At 43.9% G+C, this 15,373-nt stretch overlaps 1 protein-coding gene across 7 annotated transcripts in view; it reads left to right on the top strand.

Moving 5' to 3' along the window:
• The window catches only part of Mast4 (microtubule associated serine/threonine kinase family member 4), a 579,791-nt gene that overhangs the window by 182,620 nt on the left and 381,798 nt on the right, over positions 1-15,373 (top strand). For all 7 annotated transcript variants that reach the window (XM_041663594.1, XM_041663599.1, XM_041663595.1 and 4 more), the window contains exon 3: positions 11,459-11,583. In XM_041663594.1, coding sequence (XP_041519528.1) covers positions 11,459-11,583 — 125 coding nt within the window. The remainder of the gene's footprint in view (positions 1-11,458; positions 11,584-15,373) is intronic.

The raw sequence follows: 15,373 nt of genomic DNA on the forward strand, positions 1-15,373 counted from the left end.
TTTCTTTCCTTAAATGTAAAAGCACTCTTATGATGTGTTTCTAAAGCACTTAGGGATTGTGAAGATTTAATTCAAGACGGGATTGCAGCTTGGATAACAATGCTCCCCTTCCTGCCCGATCCTGTTGTTCTGATTCAAGTGGGGTTGGCAATTGCTGACTTTGGAGAACAGTTTCTACAGCTATGACAGGGACCTCTCACAACAGGCATAGGGACCTTGAAATATTTGCCATTGGTGTGAGAGAGGAGATTCGTATGGTATTCTGAAACGATGTTTGCCTTATAACCGTAAAAAAAACATATAAAGATCACTCTAGATTTCTTGCTTAATCCATTAATCAACGTTAACAAACAATTCTTAAGACAAAAATATAACAACCTTTATGGGTGATACTTAGGCATCATTATTGAGATGAAAGAACTTGAAATCTGTTTAGAGTAGGCCCAACATGGAATTGTTATCTGTTCCAAGGAAATACACAAGATTATGTGAAAGAAAATGTGTATAAAATTTTCCTTTAAATAGGAAGCCTATTAAGGAATTTGGACCTGCCTGGAAATTTCTGTATATTTGGTGTTGTGGAGTTTATTTTATCCCCTCTAAGACTGATTTTGTTCTTTTTATTTATCTTGTAAGGCTCCTGGTCCCCAATTTCTCCTTGGCTTTTATAATAGCTGTTAGGATGTAGGGCAACTGTCAGCAGTGTTTAGCATCACAGGGCTGTGGGTGACATTTGGTGACATCAATCAAAGCATCTGGTCATGGGGAGGAGAGTTATTGAGTAGGCTTCATAACTTCTCTGAAAAGCAAGATAGTAAGCACAGCTCATTGTCTAGTCTATTGAGAGTAGGCGCTCCCTCTGAAATCTACGGTATATTGTGCAGATGGTGGACTCTCGCACATCACTTCTTAAAAGATAAAAATCAAAGCCAGAGAAGTGGCACGGAGCCTTCCGTACTAAGTTTAAGGCCTTTGAGGGTTTTTGTTGTTGCTGTCATGAAACGAGGAAGGGAACCAGATTTTAATATTCCAGATCCCCTGGACCTGTGAAACCATGAGAGACACAAATAAGATAGAGAGGAGCGGAGGCGTGAGTGCGATTCTCCAAAAGTCCGGTGGGCTCTAGGTATGGGCTGTGGTGTTTGCTCAGTGTGATGTGGGTTGCAGTCTTAGAGGGCATGGAGTTGACAAGGTAGCAGAGCATCTGATACCTAGAAGTAAGTATCATTGTACTTGTGTGCCCACATATAGGACACAGTGCGGTGGGAGATGAAGCAGTATCTCTGGTTTCCAATGATGCCCAGAAGGGTGAGGTGTCCAGAGGGGCCTCGAATGGCTCCTGAGCACAGGTTGTGTGTTCACTGAGTATTATGCATTTTGTATATGTTGCCTGCTTTCATCATGACTAGATATCAGAAAAATCAAGGTCAGAGGAGAAAGCTGTTTACCCAGGGCTCCCTAGCTAGCGAATGGGGAGCCAGGATACAAGCACATGCCTCCTGCTCGCCCAGCTGCACTCCTGAGTCCCAACTGAAATGATAATGAGTGACCCCAAAGTGCCCAGTTCTGGGATGGGCTTATTCCATGACACAGGCGGAATTCTTGCAGAGAAGAGTTACGTCCTTGGGAGAGCGGAGAGGACATCAGGTTATGGTTTGCCACACGGAGTGATGGTTTCTCTGTTTACCTCTCCAGGTAGTTCTTGCCATCACTTTCTGAAATGACCAGCAATCGCAGAAAATGGAAGTTTTAAGTGTCAGAAAGCCTGGACTAGGTCAGACAGCTACTGTGGGGTTAGGGGTTTAAATTTAGCCTGTGAAGCTCTTCACTGGGGCCAGATGGGGTGGGACTGGAATCAGCAGTCTGACTTCAGGAGTTAAGAAACTGGACACATTCCTGGGATCTGACTGAGCCAATGCACACACTCAAATGGAAGGAAATTGTGGCAGGGACACCAGTCACTGGGCTGAGAACAGGCAGGATGGGTACAGAAGAGATGATTCCTGGGTATTTAATGTTCATCTTGGGGTGGGGGCAGGTGCTGGTCCTCAGGGAGATTTCAGACAGGGGAGACGGAAGCAGACACCGAAAGGGAGAAGGAAGGAAGAGGTGGGCTGCCAAGTGCTTTAACAGCTGCTCGGCACATCCACAAAATGACTCTGAGGGAAAAAAAATTGTTCTATTTATTTGCCTTTTCCTTCCATATATCTTGCAGCAACATTCATCAATATCTGTCATTTCCCAGGAGGCTTAGACATGTCTAGCAATTCATTCTCCTGAATTATATTTCAATACCCCAATGGAGGGAGGCCAGATTGCAGGCGTTAACTCTGACCTCTGCCCAGCGTCACTTAGCTGCTACTAGCACTACCACCCACCTCCTCCAGGCCCTCGCTCACCCAGTCCTCCCAGGCAGTGCTGCCTGGTGTCTGTGGCCTGCTAAAGTGTCCTCGTTACAGAGGGCTCTATTTCACACGGCTTTGCAAACCCATTTCCAGTTGCCTCTTTGCCTTTGATCTGTGCAAACAGAGCTTGGAGCCAAACAAATAGTTTTGTTGTTTTTTTTTTTTTAATAAGAATTTTTAAGTCAAACAAGCACTGCCCAAGGGGAGTCTCCCTTGGTGTTGTAGGTAGAGTTGGGGAGTTGGTGGCCACGGTTGGGTGATGTTACAGAGTGGGAGAATTTGCTGGGTGTTACCTCAGCCAAGGGTAGTGATGGAGGTGAATCTTAGGAGCGCAGCCTACCATGCCCTACTACATGCGTGCATTAACTGATTTGATCCTAGGATTAGACTGAGGGGTAATCATGGTAGATAAGAAGCACTGCTCTAAGTACAAGGTAAGGGAAAACAAACGGAAGGCCAAGTAAGTTTGCGTGTAAGTACCGTTTTGAGTTGCTCCCTTTACAAAGGCACTGTGGTGACGTTTTTACCCCTTTGTTGTCATCAGATGGCATGAGTACCAGGCTGGCTGTATTAGACTGAGTGTGCAGAACCGTTGTGTCTTTGAAGTGCCTCACCGTAGTACCTGTGCCAGAAGTTGGTTTTGGTTTAGAGCTGAAGCTATGATTGGCCATGTCAGGGACAGCTTCAGACCGGCCTCTAGCAAGTCGTGGTTATCCAGAGGCTTTGGTTTTCATGTTATAGGTCTATGTGTTCCGCTGCTTTCCCATAATTCTTAGCACTCTGTCAGCGTGGTCCTGGGCTTTAGCTCCTCTCTAAAACTTTTGTCATCTACCCAGTCTCTCTAGGTATGTGAAATTGTTAATTGCTGGTCTCCAATCCACCCTCCACGCCACCCCCAGCGCCCCTTGCCCCCTGTGCTCTAAGCTTATTTCAAAGCATTTCTCTCACTTTGGTCTTTGGATTCTTCTATTTATTAGTGTTGCCTAATGACTACGTCAGATATAGTGTGCTGTTGGTGCTATTCCAGAAAGGAAAAGGAAGTATTTTCGGTGAATCCGAGTCACATGGCTAATGAAGGGAAGACCTCAGTGCCCTGTTAGGCCCAAGTCAGCTGTAACACCATCATCTGAAAATGTGTGTGCTCTTATATCCAGTTTCCATTTTCTGTGGCAGCTGGAGACTGCTGGCGAGTGGGCAGTGATATCAAGGACTGCGCGGGTCAAGGCTGTGCTCTGAACTTCTCTCGTGTCAACAAAACAAAACAAAACACTGCACGGTTTTTAAAAGGATTGAAAAGCAGCTCAGTATAGAAATGAGTGGAATGTAGCACTCTGGTCAATTGTCTGCTGGTTTCTCAAGCTGTATTTATGTATGCCATTAAGAAGAGTGATTTAGCAGAATTCTTGATGCTGTCTAGCCATTCCTTTGCAGGGAGGACAAGAAATTGGAAGGCAGTCAGCCATGTGAGCGGGAAGATGGAGGGAGCCATGTCCCCGTGTTGCTGTGGTGCTGCCGAGGATGGATAAAGGGTGGCTGTCATTGCGGTGGGGATGAGAGTCCTGACGACAAGGGAGCAAATGTTTAGGAGTGAGCAATGGGGCGTGGAGGAGGAATCCCTGGGTAATGATGGAAAATACCCAGGGCGGTGGCTGCCGAGTCATTGGTTCTGCCCAGACTCCGCCAGTGACTTGGCGTGGGCTTGAATCTTTCCTCTGAAGTTTGGAGAGCACTTAAAAGGTTCACTCCCTGCTTATGGCAGGAAGGGTGTGGGCTATTAAGTATAATTTGCAATAGGGGGAGTTGATGTGGATTGTGTAGCTATCTGCTTTAACCAAATCTGAGTATCTCATTGTGTTTTTTTTTTAATATAAAAGATGCGAGGATTTTAGCTAAGCCAAAGAGACTTTTTAAATGTGTAGTGAAAGATACATAATGCGCTTCAACATTTTAAACATTTTAAGTGCATAATTTCATCACATTAAATACATTTATACATTTATATCATTGTACAACCACTGCTACTATCTATCTTTGGAACAATCCCATCATTCCACACTGAAACTCCATATGAATTAAGCAAGGACTTCTCTCCCCTCCCCCAGACTCAGAAGCCATAGTTACAGTGTCTCAGTGAGCTGACTATTGCAGGTACTTTGTGGGAAGGGAGTCAAACAACATCTGACTAACTTATTTAATTTAGCATTATATCTTCATGGTTCATTTATGTCAGTGATTCTCAACCTATGAATAACAACCCCTTTGGGGGGGGGGGAGTGGTCAAAGAGCGCTAAGTCACAGTGAAACCAAGCCAAGCCATGAGCAGGGTAGCTCAGCTACATGGGGTGGGAGGAGGCCACACACAGGCCCGGGCAATGGCGTGGTTCAGGCCACATGGGCACCAGTTTGTAGTAGCGCCAGAGAGTTCCACAATAGCCTGGAGTGGAGTATATAAAGGTTTATTTATTTGGGGATAAACTCGCGGTAAGGGTAGCGATCCTCAGTCCTCTGCATGCACTGTGAACTGGAACTGAATCCTAAGGATGGTCCCCCTGCCTCCTCAAAAACACCAAGAGCAAAGCATTTGGCCACCCTGCCTAGCTTCTGACTGTTCTTGGTGGGTGCCTTAGAGAGAGAGAAGCAGAGTACTAGAAGCCAGACTGAAGCAGTATTTTTTAAATGTAGTTGTTCAGCCTTCTTTTCCCTTTTAGATCCTGGTTACAATCCTAAAGAAATAACCCCAAATGTAAGGCTATAGCCTGATGGCTAGATCTATGAGACCCTCCAGGTGCTATGGAACATTTTTAATGGAAACTCTCAAATCTAGTCAGGTACCATGATTCCCTGATGATAAAGGAGATCTCTCGAGGCTATATTTAATTCTTTATATGGCCATTCTGTTAAAATTATTGCTGAATTGGTGTTTTCCTGTTTCTGAGGGATAGTCCCACCTGTGGGGTGATTTGAAAACACATACGTATCTCATGTCTGAAAGCATGCATCTATAAAGTTGCTGCCTTTCCATTGTCTTGGAGTTTAGGGCAGAAACAAAGAAAAGCCCCTTCCAAGAGAGTCTTTGATACACAGCTTACCTAGAACCAGGGTATGGCCTGCATCTATGCTCAGTAATGTTTACTTTAGTGTGAACCTTAGATGAGGGCAGGGCTCTGGCTCTCTCAGTTAAGTGGAGCGAGTTCCCATGGCCAACACAACTGCAGTAGTCCAAATGATGTAGCTAGACCTCAGTGCTTGAGACCTGTCAGGTTCTGGGATCGATCGGGGTCAGCTGGTCCCAGCTTTAAAAATGGGCCTTTGGTTCGTGCCTCCACGCCCCTAGTTCTGTCTGTAGAGAATGACCGAGGAGAGCTTCAGTGCACATCGTGGGGTTCTAGAAACTGGTTTTCTGAGAGCTTGGTGCTAATCACGGCTCCAGTTGTGACAACAAGCTCCATTTGGTATTAAAATAAGCAGCCAGATTGCTAAGCAAGCTCACCTCTCCTACGACACATTGGAAGTGGTATTATCCATTCATTTCCACCCCGTGCAGCTGAACAGTGCTGTTGACAGATGCTGATTTTCTTAAATCGTAGGCAGCAAATGATGCATGAATGTAACAGCAACACACTTTTTAGAAGCCCTTGATAGTCATCAGAAAGTAAATTTATATGAAGTTTGATGTGATCGCTCCTAGCTACAGCACTGTGTTAGTACCTTCTAATGATCGCCTTAGACCCATCTGTTACTCCCTCTTCCCTATTAACACTAAGAGGGGTCCAGGCAGGAAGGATGTATCCCATGTGTTGTATTAACAGACCGTCTAATCTGTAGCGTTTGTGTGATTCGTTAGGATAAGACCTAGGCAAGAATAGTGACATCTGTGCTCTAACCTAGCCCATGACTTATAAACATTTCATTCTGTGCGTGCCTGTGTACTTACTAATTAATTTTCCTAGTATTATAACTTGATTTTCCTGTTCACTATAATCTGTATTGTATTCATTGTATGTAATGCTGATTTGATTGAGTCTTGAACTCTGTAATGTATTTTCTGCTTTAGATTTACAACAAGCCTGTTGGTTTTCCTCCACTTTACAAATGAGGAGCCTGAGGCTTGGAGAAGGTTATGGAATAAATAAACGAATCAGTTTTGGGGTTCAGCCATGAGATGCAGAAGTCTGACCTTCATGTCACCCACAGCCAAAGTAGTTATTATTTACCGTGGCTGCCAGTGGCCTTTACATCCTGTTAGGTTTAAAGAGAGTCTGAGATACGTGCACAGAAAGTGGCTGAGTAGTTATTAAATCTAAGTGTCGTCTTCTGGGTTAGGCCCTGTTGAGGTAGCAAAAAAATTGAAGGCAAGCCTTTGTTCTTCAGAACGAGGTAAAATCTATGTATGAAGGCAGCAAATAAGCTGTAGAATTAGCTTTAATAGTGATGTCAGCAAAAGGCAAGGTAGCGCCTTTTTAGGTCTTATTGCCAGAAGCTTCTCCATATTTTCAAAAGCTCCTGGGAGCTTTAACAAGAGGCAGATTTTCAAAGGGAAGGGCAGCTTGTGTGAAAAAAGGGACGCTGGTGTGGGCCCCTCTTGGCATTCCTTCTGCTGTTAGTGGCTTCTGTCCAGTCTGGCTTTGCCTCGGTGTAATGATCTGAGATCTTCACAGATTAGCATCCCGTACAGAGGGTTAGCCAGGAGCTGTTGGCTCTGATGAGGAGGTCCTCATGGTTCCCCTTTGCTCTAATTTCCCGTCACCTCTTCCTGACTCCAGACATCTGTAACCATCACCAGTACCACTGTCACTTAGGAAATGTCAGTTGGACGGGTAGAAGGAATGTGTTTGGGACAGTTTGTTGGGCTATAATGGGAACACATTTTTGATAAAACATCCAGAGCAAAGTTATAAAATTTTATGTACAGACACGGGATCATTCATCACAACCCCATACACCGCCCAGTCATTGTAGTCGCAGCACTTGGGGCTCTTTCCAGGCTTTCTCTATTTAGGCTTTCAAGTTGAACTAGCAAAATGCACTGCCAGGCAGATCAGTTTCAAATTTTACATTCTTCTTAAAACTATTGTTGTTGTTATTGAGTATGTGCAAACGTGCGCGCATGCACACACACACACACACACACACACACAATGTGCATGTGCGCGCGTGCGCCACAGTGTACTTGTGGAGGTTAGAGAATAAGTCTGTGGAATAGGTTCTCTTCTCCCACCTTTATATCGGTTCTGAGGACCAAACTTGATGTTGCTAGGCTTCCGAGGCAACCATTTCCTCTTACAGAGAGAATGATCATTTTGCTATTTCCATGAAAAGAAAAGTTACTTATTTTAATGTTACTCAATATTGTGCCTTCTGTCTTAAGTGACCTGGTTAAGAACACAGCCAGCAGAGGGTATTTTATCACCGCTGTGGTGGAGGAGGAGGGCCATACTTTGTGATGTATGAAGCTCAACAATTTGATAACACACAACTAGGAAGAACCGGATTTGAAGCCAAGTTTCTCTGATTCCAAGCCTTTTGCTTAGATAATTTTGTTCCTATTTTTCCAGGTGATGCACACTTACACACACACACACACACACACACACACACACACACTGTTCTTATGAGTAGAACTCATTTTCTCAATTTATAACGTATGTCTACCTAAGCATATGTGGTAACTATTTCCTTGCTTTAGAAGTGGGGCCCAGGGGCTAGCACAGTGGTTTTGGCAGCTTGCTTGCTTGGCTGTGAGCCCTTGCCTAGCTACGAAACTCATCTGCATTGGCAGTGGAGATGACAGTCTCTACCCACAAGGCTAGACTTGTAGACAAAGTTGCACCAAAACCTTGCTGGATTGTAGGTTCCGCTCACTGATCTACTTCCCGCTTAGACCAGGTCAGGTGTTACTTGGCTGGTATAGTTAGGTTGCATCCCATCCATCTGCAGCTACTGAACATGTACCAAGGGCCATCCCCTTCCCAGGAACTGTAGGAACACAACTGAATAAACCTGTTTCCTATGTCTGGGATCTCAGGAACACACTAATAATTCCTTTTGACTACATGAAAAACCAATTTGTAAATTTTTTAAAGTGAGCTAAAATCTCTTTCTGTTATTAACAATCAGGTTTTCTAAGTGTTTGTATTCTTGGATTTAAAGAAGGCCTATCTTCAAAGAATGGCCCAGTAAGGATTCCCCATGCCACATTACTGTGCTGTCTAGTACTTTTTGGCTTCAGTAGCCCCTCTCTCCAAACCTGAAGGAAATGACGACATATGATACAAGAAAAGACTTACGAACGTCCTTCCCCAAGCCTGTCATTCAGATTACTTAGCGAGCCGGTGTCGTTTGAAAAGGGAATAGCTTTCAGAGTTACGTCTGTGCTGTAAAGAACTGTGTCTTCACACTGTGTGAATGCTGTGTTCCTAAGTACAGCCTATGGCTTTCCTCTCAGTTCTCAATGATGCCCTGCTTCTGGACCTGGGCGGTAGGTCCTAAAGCCTGTCTTAGTCAAGATTCTAGCTCAGGTTTCAAGTTAAGGCAGGAGAAAAATTCCACGCTTCTGACTTTAAATGTAACATTCCTCCACAAAACCAATCATATGCACAGAGGCCATTAATGATGTGTGCGTTGTCACTGGCCACCTTCGTCTTCTAGTTGTGTGATTGGTTGAGGAAAGTCATATTCTGGTGCCAGCAAAGTGGCTCCATGGATAAAGCACTTTTTGAGCAAGCCTCATGGCTTGAGTTCAAGCCCAGAACCCATATAGAGGTGGGAAGTGAGAATGACCCTAGAGTGCTTGTCCCCTGACTACCATGGACACGCCATGGATGGCATGTCCCTGTACTCACACACAAAAATCAGTAAGTACTTTAAAAAGTCATGGTTTAGGGGCTGGAGAGATGGCTCAGTGGTTAAGAGCATTGCCTGCTCTTCCAAAGGTCCTGAGTTCAATTCCCGGCAACCACATGGTGGCTCACAACCATCTGGAATGAGGTCTGGTGCCCTCTTCTGGCCTACAGACATACACATAGACAGAATATTGTATACATAATAAATAAATAAATATTAAAAAAAAAAGTCATGGTTTAGCCAGTGGTGGTGCGCGCCATTAATCCCAGCACTTGGGAGGTAGAGGCAGGCGGATCTCTATGAGTTCGAGGCCAGCCTGGTCTACAGAGTGAGTTTCAGGACAGGCTCCAAAGCTACAGAGAAACCCTGTCTTGAAAGAGAAAAAAAGCCACATTTTGTGTGTATGGAGCTGATGGGGAGTGACTGACCAAAGTCAGTGTGATCCCATGTATTCAAGAAAGTCTATTTCATAGAAAGTGTACAGGAAGGACACAGGCATGTCAGAGTGACTTTCTCTGCTGTCGTCCAGGTGAGTTTATTCCCACACATGTACATTTCCTGGTTTTGGGTGATTAAGAAGGAAAACCAAACCTGAAAATATCTTTTTCCATTATACTACTTAATGCTATAGCCAAGTGGGCAATATGAGTACTTCACCCAAAACCCCCTCGGTAACTCTCCGTGGTTGATTCTAGCAGGTTCATTTAGAGACAGAGAAGCCAGTGTCTAGAGAGGATGACTAAATTGCCCTCCCAGCATCCTTTCCATCCAGCACAAGATGACGGCAGTGAGTCTCATTCATCCGTAGTTCTGTACTGTGCAATGAGTAAATGAGCTGCTTTGCCAAACAAGAAGCCATTTTCTCTTCCATGATTAAAGTACTTTGAAATTCTGAAAGTACTTTAGTTAAATAAAGCATTAGATCTTTTAAACTGATGGTTGATGGATGATACCCATAATGCTTAGCTTCTGTGGTTCCGGGAACCAGCATGAACCATGGTGATAGACTATGTACTATGTCATAGTCGTTTTTAACTGGTCAGATATGCCTGGTAGGTGCATGATTGAGAGAGGGAGCCTGCGTCCCTTCTGACCCAGGACGAGCAGCTCTGTGCTCTGCAGAGCCCACTGGAGCCTCCACATGAGAGTCTCTCTGTTTATTCTCTCTTGTTTCTGGCAAGGGAATGGCACTCCTCTTTGCACCATTCAGTAACAGTCACGGTACTAGGAGTGAGGCAAAGTAGGTAAAATCAGACATTGCGTTTATTAAAGCACTGTTCCTTTGTTAATAGTCATGGGTGTTCTAACTTCATTCACTCAAAGAAATCAAACTCCTGTGTTGATAGCATGCTAGCCTGTGTCCTGAGAAATTACAGTGTGGATCTATCAGCTGGCTGACTTCTAAAAGCGTATGTGTGTGTTTGTGTGTGTGCAGGTGTGTGTGTTCAGGTGTGTGTATATGTATCTGTGTGTGCAGATGTGTGTATATATGTTTGTGTACAGGTTTGTATATATATGTGTGTGTGCATGCATGCACAGATGCATATGTATATGTGTGTGTATGTGTGTCCAGGTGTGTATTTCTGTATGTGTGTATGTGTGTTTGTGTATGCATATTAGAGTAGAAGGTTGATGGAAATTACACAGTGAACCTAGACTGACACTGATGTCCTGATTTGTGCAAATGGATACCACTATGTATCCTATGGACACGGTTGGACAGCCACCTATATTTCCCCGGGAGAAGCTGGGGAAAGGGCCGCCAGCCCACTTCACCTTGAGAGAACTCCACCTCTTTTGTTGGTTACGACTTCCACTTTAAAGCCCCTTCCAGCTCGTTTTTGGTTTGTTTTCCATATTAGATTGACTTCTGACAGCATCACTTACACAGCACATTTATTTTTGTGACGATGAGAGAGGACATTGTGTATTTACATATGTGTTCAAAACATTCTCGTGGCAATGAGCCCCCCCCCCACCCCCGCGTGCACCATATGACGTGATTTGCTTGGGTTTCAGTGGAAATTCAGGGTCGGAACCAGCCGTGGTGTCTCCTGACTTAATGAAAACATTTCTCTCTGGTTGCTAGAAATCAGCATAGCTACTGAGCATGGCAGAAAGGATACAGAAGAGAGGTGGCTTGGAATTGTCCACTGTTTCCACACTGCACCCTGGGCCTGCTGCTTACTCTTTCTTTTCTACTCCAACAGGGAGGTACCTCCTTCCAAACCCCGTGGCAGGACAGGCGTGGCCTGCCTCAACCGAGACATCCAACCTCGTGCGCATGCGCAGCCAGGCTCTGGGCCAGTCAGCTCCATCCCTCACGGCCAGTTTGGTGAGTATCTTTTGTGTTGTTGGAGTTGCCCTGGCCATTATCTCCCTGGGATCTGTCAAGTGTAACCGAGTTTGCACTTTCGTACACATAGCATTGGCCACAGTTTGGGCAATGGGCATGTCTATGTCTCTGTATGCCAGTTTCTCCCTGCCCACCCCAAAATGTGGACTATCTCTACTTAGTTCTGTGTTGGTTCCCTTCACCATCCAAAAAGTAAAAATGTTTCTAGACTTTAAAAACTCCAAACAAACAATAGAAGCATTTCTTAAAAATAGAAGAGTATGGAAAAGTCTCAGAGTAAGCAAAGCACAGGTGGGGCCAGTCTGTCCTTATCAGATCGCCTGCCCAGCATGCTTCATTGTTTTCCTGTATACGTGTGTACGTGGTGTGCGTGCATACTTATGTAGGCATGCATTGCGACTTCTGAGTGTATGGACATCATGTGTGTCCATCACAGCCCTTGCCGGCAATTGTCAGCTTGGGTAGTATTCTCACTGATACAATCCAGTGTCTGCTTAGCAGTCTGGTTCAGTTTTACCAGTGGGTTTGACTGTGTCCTTTGCCCTCGGCAGAGGCAGTGTGGCACCAGGCCTGTGGAGGTCTGGTCTCCATCTCTTTGCTCTTCTTTGATCTGGTGTGCTCCCGCAGCCTTGCTTCGTCTTTTCTGACATCAGCATTGTTGAAGAAAGTTTATAGCCATTTTTTTCATACTGTGCTCGTCTGTTGATCTCCCATGGCAAGATTCTGGTCCATGGCGAGACTCTGGTTTGCGTGTTCCTGTTCCAAGTTGAGAATTGGTGATGTGTCCTCAGGACATGTGTTTGACAGATGCATGATGCCTCTCTGCCCCTCACGGTGCTGTTAATTTGGATAACCCCATCAAGGTGCTGCCTGGTTGTTCTGTAGTAGTTACCACTGACTTTCTCTCGCATGTACGAGCTGTCTGGGGAGATAGGCTAGGCTACACAAACTGCTTCTTGCCAAAAACTTCCCCTGAATTCAGCATCTGTTGACGATTCTTGGAAGTATCATTTTTTTTATGTTGATTAAAAATATCGAGGGCTAGGAATGGAGCCCTGTGGTAGAGTACTTGCCTAGCATGTGGGATGTCCTGGATTTCATCCCCTGCACAGAAAAAAAAAAAAGAAAGAGACTTTCCATGTTTACTAGGGAAAACATATTTATGTATTTGTTGCAAGCATACACTTGAATTTCTTTTCTTTTTTACTTTCCCAGTGAAACTTTTATTTTAGCCAATATGCTTAAAAATTTTTGTTTTCTTGCGGAACAACTTTTTAAAAATGTATGTGTGTGCACACGTGCCCATACATGGGCACATGTATGTGGTTTCACAGAAGTGGGTGGATATGTATATGCACATGTGTGAAGGCAAAAAATTGACATCATTGTCTTTCTTGGTCACTCTCCACTTTGTTTATTAGTCAGAGTCTCTTGGTGAGCCTGAAATTCCACTGATTCCAGTTCTCATAGCTAACCAGCTTGCCCAGGGACCCCTGTTTCTGCCTCCCAAGTGTTGGGATTACAGTCAGCTGCCATGCTGGGTTCTGGAGCTTTGAATTCCTGTTCTGATGTTTGAGTGACAATCACTATATCTGCTGAGTCTTTCCCCCCACTCCTTAGCAGATACTTACATATCTATTCTAACTTATGTAAAATCTTTCTGACTTGGTCGGGGGCTATGGCTCCATGGTAGAGTGCCTCCTTCGCTTGTGTGGGACCCTCGGTTTATTCCTCTGCACCCAAACAAACAAAAACAAAACCATGAAACCATACAACAAAACAAAAAGTCTATACAAGTTATTTTGGGGTCAGTGGTAAAGTTGTGTGGTATGATAATAGGTTTTTAAATATTTCTTATTGACAAAAATGTAAATAATGCATATAAATCAGTATGTTATGGTAGTTTATAATTTTATTCACTGATGGGAACTTATTTTGGTTATTTGGACATGTTATAGCACATGGAGATGTAATTTTGGTCTAGACTCAAGTCCTGCTTTGGCATTAAAGAGATGTATAAACTTGGGTAAGTTTTAATTCCTCAAATCCTATCCACCTAATCAGCAACTGCAGAATGCAGACATGTTCAACGTTTGTGAAGCCCATTTGACTCTGAAATTTTCAGGTTTTTCAGAAAAATTAGCAATCTGAATGTATGGAATAATGATCTCCAGAGAAGATACAGAAGCGGTAGTGGGGAGTCTCGTCCTCCTCCTTCACCATCCCCTACTGCCCCCTTCCAAATGAATTGTTTTTTTGGAGGGAATTTGTTAAAATATTATTTCTCTGTAGGGATTTACTTTTCTCAGACAAAAATACTTCACATTTATGATTTCACATTTTATGATTTTTGGTAGTGTACTTGAAACAGTGTAATCTTCACATTCGAATAATAATATTATGTATATGCTTCTTGTGAAATGTCAGTCATTCTGGTGAAAGCAGCTCTGCCCCAGATACTCTGACTACATAATGCTGTCTGTGATCACATGCCCAGACACCAACTGATGTTTCCGCTGCTCACATGCATCCCAAACAACCTGAAGTATCTGGGACTAGGACCCAAAGATAAGAGATGTTCATAGATAGCATCAGAGGAATATCCACTAAAACTTGCCAGAGAACATTCTTAGCAAGGAATCATTTACATTACTAGCTGGTCCACCCACAAGCTTCATAAAGCTTCAAGTTGTGGTGTCTGAACTGTGGCTAAATTTGGACACAGAGTATGTTTAAGCTGTTTGCTTTGGGGTTGTCAAGGTGTCCTGCTAGGCAGAGCCCCATCTTGACTCCCTGGGTTTGTAATGGTATGCCTAGATCCCTGCCTCAGTATATCTCTGTGGTACACACTAAGATCTATTTGGTTGCCAGGGTCATTTGTGTGACTGCATAGCTTACCGCCTTAAAGCTTAGCCTGTTCCATGTGTCTGTCATGTTTGGAGTGGGTTGGGTTTAAATTATTTTCGTTGATTAAGAGTAACAACTTGACTAGAGAATGGTGCTGAGGAGGTGGGAATGGACAACTGTCAGACACCTCGTTTTCTTTCCCTTTACTTTTCCTTCTTTTTTTTTCATTTAATTGTTTTCCAAACGAGCAGAATTTGTGGGGCTGCTCTGTGCCGTGGAACATACCTCTCCACGTACTGCTCCTGCCTTCCTGGCCTCTGGCCTTATCTCTGGGATCCCCTTAGAGCTCTGAGCTCACTTTCCCAACCCCTTTAGAGTCAGTCGTGGTATACCTTTGAATGCTTAAACCTCTCCTTGTGTGACTGGAAGCTTCTTGAGGACAGACTTACTAGATGACTTCATTTTCTGTTCCCTCCTGCCCTTAGCACTGTGCCTTCCATGTAGGAGGAATTCGTTAAGTAGTAATGAAGTAACAGATACTTATTCATGAAAAAAATGTCAGGTTTCTCTAGCCTCAAGGTCAAATGATGGTATGACTATGTACTGTGGTTGATGGGTTTAATGATATCATCCATCTAAAACCTCTGGCTTTGTTCTATGTGTATCTTACAATCGTGACTTAAAATCCATGTACCAGGCCAAATCCCAATTAGTGCATGTCAGCCACTCAAAAAATACAATGACAAAATTGTAGCATGATTATCGTTGTCCACAATCAAGGCGTGTTCATTAATCTGCTTTCATGTAGCTATGTAGTCATGGTGGTTTAAATTTTTTTTTCCCCTAATAACTAAGTTGAAGAGAGATTTGTCAAGGTGTAGGAGAATCAGATAAAGATATTCAGAGTGGTTGTGTCCAAGTG

The sequence above is a fragment of the Microtus oregoni genome, unplaced genomic scaffold (assembly GCF_018167655.1).
Source record: "Microtus oregoni isolate MIOR12 unplaced genomic scaffold, Mior012 000014F_ref0000157, whole genome shotgun sequence".
NCBI classification, from domain to species: domain Eukaryota; kingdom Metazoa; phylum Chordata; class Mammalia; order Rodentia; family Cricetidae; genus Microtus; species Microtus oregoni.